Raw genomic sequence first — 6900 nt, forward strand, 5'->3', positions numbered from 1 at the left:
GGATAAAAATTCATAAATATTTGGGACAAAGCACTCTGTTTATAAAGGGGAAAGTAAACCTTAAATGATTGTTGCAATGGTCACTGCAAACAACTTGGAGCAATATGCTGCAGTCATTCAGGTTTTATAACTCAGCGGAAGAAACCCCACTGCTAAAATCCAGAAGGAGGATGTGAAAAGTTTTCTAGTGCTGGTTGGAGTGAAAGGAAGCTACAAGCTTGAATGCGCACGCTGCTGATGGCATGGTCCTGCAGTCAACACAAACTTCCTTTTCTTTTTCCAGCACAAAAAGAATATTGGATTCCATCTGCTACACTTCCAAGGGCATTAAGTTTGGTACTGGTACCAGTGTCAGAACTACAGTAAAAAACTGTTTGGCTTACTATTCAGGAACGCCTGAATGGAATACAAATCAGATCCTGAATAACTGCAGTTCACAGCTTGGCATGTTGACTTGAGCTCAATTGGTGTGTGGGGGTGTTGGGGGGGACACACAGTCCTCTCAAGGAGAGAAGCTGGCATCACTAACTGCTTCAGTCTTCCAAACTTCATCTACTGCTGAATGTGCATCAACACACTGAGATTCTAGTCTTATTCCAGGTCAATTAATTTTAAAATAAGACTTATGTCTAAAATTCTTTATATGGCTATTAATGTTGCTTTATTATTTTTCTAGAACATCAGGTGAAGAGAGAGAGCTTGAAAATCCAAAGGAATCTCTTTGAAAAGAAATGATGCCACTGGAGTATATTTTTTTTTTTTTTTTAATAAAAGTTATTAAGTTTTGCATTTGAAATCTATGGACCAAAAGTTTTAAAAATTTTATAAGCATAGTATTTTAATGTTAAATTTTGTGGAATAACAGCCCCTTTAATCTTCATTTGAAAAGTATTTAAATGCTTTGCTGATGGCTTTATCCAGTACTAATAAGCAATACACATCTCAAAATCACATTCAGAAAACAGGAGACAGAGCTGTTGCATGTTTTAATCTGATTCCTGTATGTTTGTCCAGTTAATAGCGGGAAAGAGTGTAAATAGTTTTTCAACTGCTTAATTGCTTCATTTTTATAAAACATACTCTCTTCCAGTCATACTGACCTGTTAGTGTGTAGTTTTTCAACACGTGTCAGGATGGCTTTTTACTGTGCTTTGTACGAGTTGGAAACATTGTTTTTATAGCGGTTAATGTTAAAGTTTAATTTCGTTCTTGTAAAGCATTGTACCAAGTGATGCTATGTACCAATTTATGCTGCGTGAATTCTCATAGTATGCTTTTGGTATTATAGATGTCATACTAGGAAAAAATCTGGTGTTTTCACTGAACCTGTTGATGATGCACATTGGTTAGAAAACAGTCTTGAATGCTTTAAAAAAAAAAAAAGAATCAACTTCTTTGTATGAGTTTAATTGTATAAATTAAGGCATTCATAAGGGCCATAACTGTTGGAACGTCTAAATCAAAGCTGTTAAGAACTTTTCCTTGGCATGAACTTGAGGGGTTTAGAACTTACTTAGGTTTTCCAAAAAACAAAAACTTGTAAAGATTTCTGAAGGCAAGAAAGGAAGGAGACAGAGAAGTGCTACACTTGTAAAATCCCTCAGCCCTGCCCCCACTCTCGTGCAACACCCCCGCCCCCTTGTGCTCTCTCTCTTTCTCTCTGCCCCCATGGCCCCCCTCTCTGCCCCCTGTGCTCTCTGCCTTCCTCTGGTTGTCTTGGCCTTCTGAGCTGACATCACTCGAATAACTAGACTGATGTTGGAGGCCCACTGTTTGACCTTCGGTATGTTGCTATGTAGTTGTTAGGGTTGTAACTTTTGTTAGATGAAGCGCAACAAAGCGGGTGTTATAAAAAAACACATAACTGGCAGAAATAGCAGAACTAAACTTATACAAGAATATTTGCCTGGCGACTTGCTACACCAATCAACGAGCGACAGTTCAGAGCAGTCCAACAACAACTAAAGATGAAATAATCTGGAAGGTGCTCTCCACCTCATAAAACACATCCACCTCAGCCCGAAGGGGGGCATCATGACTCTGCCTTTGGGGATGCCTGGGACCATGCTCGTGGTGGCCAGAACAGACACCCTCAGCACCCTACTCCTCCCAACCTCTGACAACTGCTGCTACTGTCAGCAAGGAAAGGGGAAGTAGAGATAGCCACTTTTCCTGTAACTTTGTAGTGTTCTTTGCATTAATAATCACTCTTTCACAGGGACAATAAATATCCACGCTCCTTCACACGGAACCAATTATTGCATAGTAATCAATGCATGCATTTAGTCTGTCCAGACCTAAACAATGACATTACTAAAACTGCTGTCAGAAGTGGGATTCGAAGGAAGCTTTGGACTGTGAAAAGAGGATTGTACAGCTGTAGTGCATCCAACAAATGTCCACAATGCAGAGACCACCTACAGCTGCCAAATTCGTTTGCCCGAGTGTAATCTTGCAGATCTTGAGGGTGGGCGCTTGGGGGTAAGAGTCTGGCAGGAAGTGCGTTTAGTACTCCTACTTGAGGTAGGATAGCACAAACATCTTGAAACTTGTTCTAGCGTAAGAGCAAGGGAACCTGGGAAGTGACTCCTGAACCTCCAGTACCTGGATGGGATGAGGAATGGGTGCCTTCGGCTCAGTGCCTGGTTTGGATGCATCCTCCAGTGGCTTGGGAACTGAAACCCGAGCACACCAAGAGCCTGAAAGAACTGGCAACCCAACTGGGAAAAGGTTTTAATGCCTTGTACTGGGTCTGGCTGGGCTGGAGTTAATTTTCTTCATAGCAGCCCTTATGGTGCTGTGCTTTACATTTGTGACCAAAACAGTGTTGATAACACACCGATGTTTTAGCTAATGCTTAACAGTGCTTGCACAGCATCGAGGCCTTCTCTGTTTCTCACACTGCCCACCCCCACCCCACCCCCCAGGGAGTAGGCAAGAGGTTGGGAAGAGACACAGCCGTGACAGCTGACCCAAATTGACCAAAGGGAAATTCCATGCCGTATAACGTCATGCTCAGCAATAAAAGCGAGGGGGGGGGGGAGCCTTTCCAACGTAGCCATTGCTTGGGGCATCAGTCTACCCATGGGAAGTTGTACTGGGTTTGCGTGGCAAGGTTTTGGTAGCGGGGGGGGGGGGCGCTACAGGGGTGGCTAGAGGCTTCCCCTGTGTCCGATAGAGCCAATGCCAGCTGGCTCCAAGACGGACCTGCCACTGGCCAAGGCCGAGCCAATCAGCGACGGTGGTAGCGCCTCTGTGATAACATACTTAAGAAGGGGGAAAAAAACCCACCCAAAAACTGCGCAACTGCAGCCGGAGAGAGGAGTGAGAATATGTGAGAGGAACAGCCCTGCAGACACCAAGGTCAGTGAAGAAGGAGGGGGAGGAGGTGCTCCAGGTGCCGGAGCAGAGATTCCCCTGCAGCCTATGGTGAAGACCAGGGTGAGGCAGGCTGTCCCCCTGCAGCCCAACGAGGTTAACGGTGGAGCAGATATCCACCTGCAGCCCGTGGAGGACCCCATGCCAGAGCAGGTGGATGTGCCTGAAGGAGGCTGTGACCCCGTGGAGAGTCTGTGCTGGAGCAGGCTCCTGGCAAGACCTGTGAACCCGTGGAGAGAGAGGAGCCCACGCTGGAGCAGGTTTGCTGGCAGGACTTGTGACCCCGTGGGGGACCCATGCTGGAGCAGTCCGTTCCTGAAGGAATGCACCCCGTGGAAGGGACCCACGCTGGAGCAGTTCGTGAAGAACTGCAGCCTGTGGGAAGGACTCACGTTGGAGAAGTTCGTGGAGAGCTGCCTCCCGTGGGAGAGACCCCATGCTGGAGCAGGGGAAGAGTGTGAGGAGTCCTCCCCCTGAGGAGGAAGGAGTGGCAGAGACAACGTGTGATGAACTGACTGTTTTGATTGGTAATAAATTAAGCTAATTTCCCCAAGTTGAGTCTGTTTTGCCCCTGACGGTAATTGGTGAGTGATCTCTCCCTGTCCTTATCTCGACCCACGAGCCTTGTGTTATATTTTCTCTCCCCTGTCCAGCTGAGGAGGGTAGTGATAGAGCAGCTTTGGTGGGCATCTGGCATCCAGCCAGGGTCAACCCACCACAGAAGTGGTAAGTGATTGCCTTTGCATCGTGTGGTTTTTTTTCCTTTCTTTCCTTCATCTATTAAACTGTCTTTATCTCGACCGACATGTTCTTTCTCAGTTTTGCTCTTCCAATTCTCTTCCCCATCTCTCAGAGGGGAGGGGGAGTTGAGTGAGCAGCTGGTGGGTGCTTTGCTGCTGGCTGGGGTCAACCCACCCCATGCTTACAAGGAAATGATGAAAAATGCACCACACTGATGTACGGGCGTGCCTTTGCATGCTGGTCTCTTTTAGAATGGAGTTGTAAAGGCCAGCTGCGGGTGTGAGAAGCAGAGAGCCGAGCAGCCACTCTAGAGCGCAGTAATGGCTTACTTAGCTGGAGTTGCCCCCTTAGTCCAAACTAGACAATGGAAAAGGAAGGGAACAGAATGATTAATGCAAATGTGGCGGGGGGGGGGGATGACAGTGCCAGGGATCATGGTGGCCCATCCACCTCTGGGGGTACATTGGAAGAAGAGGAAGAAACTGAAAACATATTATCTTTGCATAGTGCTGATTTCTGAGACTGTACTGGGTCCGGCTGGGATGGAGTTAACTTTCCCCATAGCAGCCCTCATAGTGCTGTGCTTTGTATTTGTAGCTAGAAAGGGGTTGGGAGGGGACATAGCCAGGACAGCTGACCCAAACTGACCAAAGGGATATTCCATGCCATATGATGTCATACTCAGCAGTAGAAGCTAAGAGAAAGGAGGAGGGAGGGGGCATTTGTTATTAAGGCATTTCTCTTCCAAAGCTTACTGAGGCCCTACTTCCCAGGAAGTGGCTGGACATGGCCTGCTGATGGGAAATAGAGAATAAATCTTTTTTTTTTTTTTGCTTTGTTTCTGGGCATGGCCTTTGCTTTCTTTCATTAAACCGCCTTTATCTCGACTCACCAGTTTTTCATCGTTTTTTCTCCCTGTCTTGCTGAGGAGGGGGAGTGACAGAGCGCCTTGGTGGGCACCTGGCGGCCAGCCAAGTTCAATCCACCACAGAGACCTAAGGGCTGATTTTAAGCGGGGAGTATACGGAAACCTCTTAAATGTTACCTTCCATCCTTTGAGGAAGCCTGTACTTCCACCTTTTCTCTAACAGTGTTAAGTTTATCATGCATACTACCGTCTGTTGCATTAGAAGGAATATCAGAGTATCAGCTTTTGCCATCTGCGTGCCACTTACTTAACTGAACGTGTATCACAACTGGACAGGGTAACATAAAGGAATTTGTTATTTGAGAAGAAAAGGCTTTTATACTCTTAATCATCCAGATTAATTGTTAGCTCTTATTAGTAAAGTAGAACGATGTTGAAAGCTTCCCAATTGTCTTTACTAAAACTCCTTTCCAATAACTTAAGACAGTTTTTAAAAAAGCATATGAGAGAAGAACGCCTGAAGCACAAGGAAGTGAGGCTCCTTTGACCAGATACCCTTAAAGGAACAGACACTCTCCTTCCACATACCCCTATAGACACACATTCAATACCTCAACTACCTGGTCTCTTAGAGGAAGAGTCAGTAGTAGGACTGCTACAGGCATCACCTCAGTCGGTGCCAGTGGCAACCCAAATGGCACACCGACAGCAATATTGGACCAAAAGGGATTTGCTCGGTCCCATATACAGTCTTATCAAAGAGCTTGAAAGTCAAGGGGTGGTTACTTGAACCCATTCATCCTTCAACAGCCCCATCTGGCCGGCATGAAAACCCAACAGGGAGATCAACCATAGACTACTGAGGTTTGAAAGAAGTAATGCCACCCTTGAGTGCAGCATATCTAGCAGATATGCTAGAACTACAGTATGAACCCGAAGCGAAGAATGCTGCCTGGCATGAGACCATTGACATAGTTAACGTGTTTTTTCTCAATTCCCCTGACACCTGACTGTAAATGACAGTTTGCCTATACTGGGAAAGGAGTATAATACACCTGGAACTGTCTGCCGCAAGGATGGAAGCATAGCCCCATGTGGTAGGTTGACCTTGGCTGGCTGCCAGATGCCTACTCAGCCACTCTCTCGCTACCTCTCCTCAACAGGACGGGGGGGGGAAAACAAGATGAAAAAGCTTGTGGGTCGAGACAAAGACACTTACTAATCACTGCCATGGGCAAAACAGACTCAACTTGGGGAAAATGAATTTGATTTATTGACAATTAAAATAGATTTGGATGGTGAGAAACAAACACAAAAATTAAAACAACACCTTCCCTCCCGCTCTCCCCCCCTTCGCCCAGGCTCAACTTCACTCCTTCATTCCCAGCTCCTCTACCTCCCCTCCCCCCCCCCGAGCAGCGTGGGGAGGATGGGGAACGGGAGGTTCATAGAATCATAGAATCATTAAGGTTGGAAAAGACCCTTAAGATCATCGAGTCTAACCGTTAACCTATCACTGCCAAGTCCACCACTAAACCATGTCCTCAAGCACCACGTCTACCCTTCTTATAAATACCTCCAGGGATGGAGACTCAACCACTTCCCTGGGCAGCCTGTTCCAATGCCTGACTACCCTTTTGGTGAAGAAGTTTTTCCTAATATCCAACCTAAACTTCCCCTGGCGCAGCTTGAGGCCGTAAACAGCCGTAAACGTTCATAGCAGTAAACGTTCATAGCAGTTCCTCTCTGCCACGCCTTCCTCCTCACACTTTTCCCCTGCTCCAGCATGGGTCCTCTCCACGGGCTGCAGACCTTCAGGAAAAAAATCTGCTCCAACATGGTTTCTCCATGGGCCACAGTTCCTGCCAGGAGAACCTGATCCTGCATGGGCTCCTCCACGGGCTGCAGTTCCT

General features: G+C 46.6%; 1 protein-coding gene across 1 annotated transcript in view; it reads left to right on the forward strand.

Annotated features, from left to right (window-relative positions):
- Nucleotides 1-815, forward strand: part of LOC309601981 (lens epithelium-derived growth factor-like) — a 92253-nt gene extending 91438 nt beyond the window's left edge. Inside the window, exon 17 of the mRNA XM_082335242.1 lies at nt 677-815. Coding sequence (XP_082191368.1) covers nt 677-725 — 49 coding nt within the window. The 3' untranslated portion in view covers nt 726-815. The remainder of the gene's footprint in view (nt 1-676) is intronic.
- Nucleotides 816-6900: the final 6085 nt, after the last annotated feature.

This window comes from Platalea leucorodia (genome assembly GCF_965183815.1).
Source record: "Platalea leucorodia genome assembly, chromosome: W".
Classification (NCBI taxonomy): domain Eukaryota; kingdom Metazoa; phylum Chordata; class Aves; order Pelecaniformes; family Threskiornithidae; genus Platalea; species Platalea leucorodia.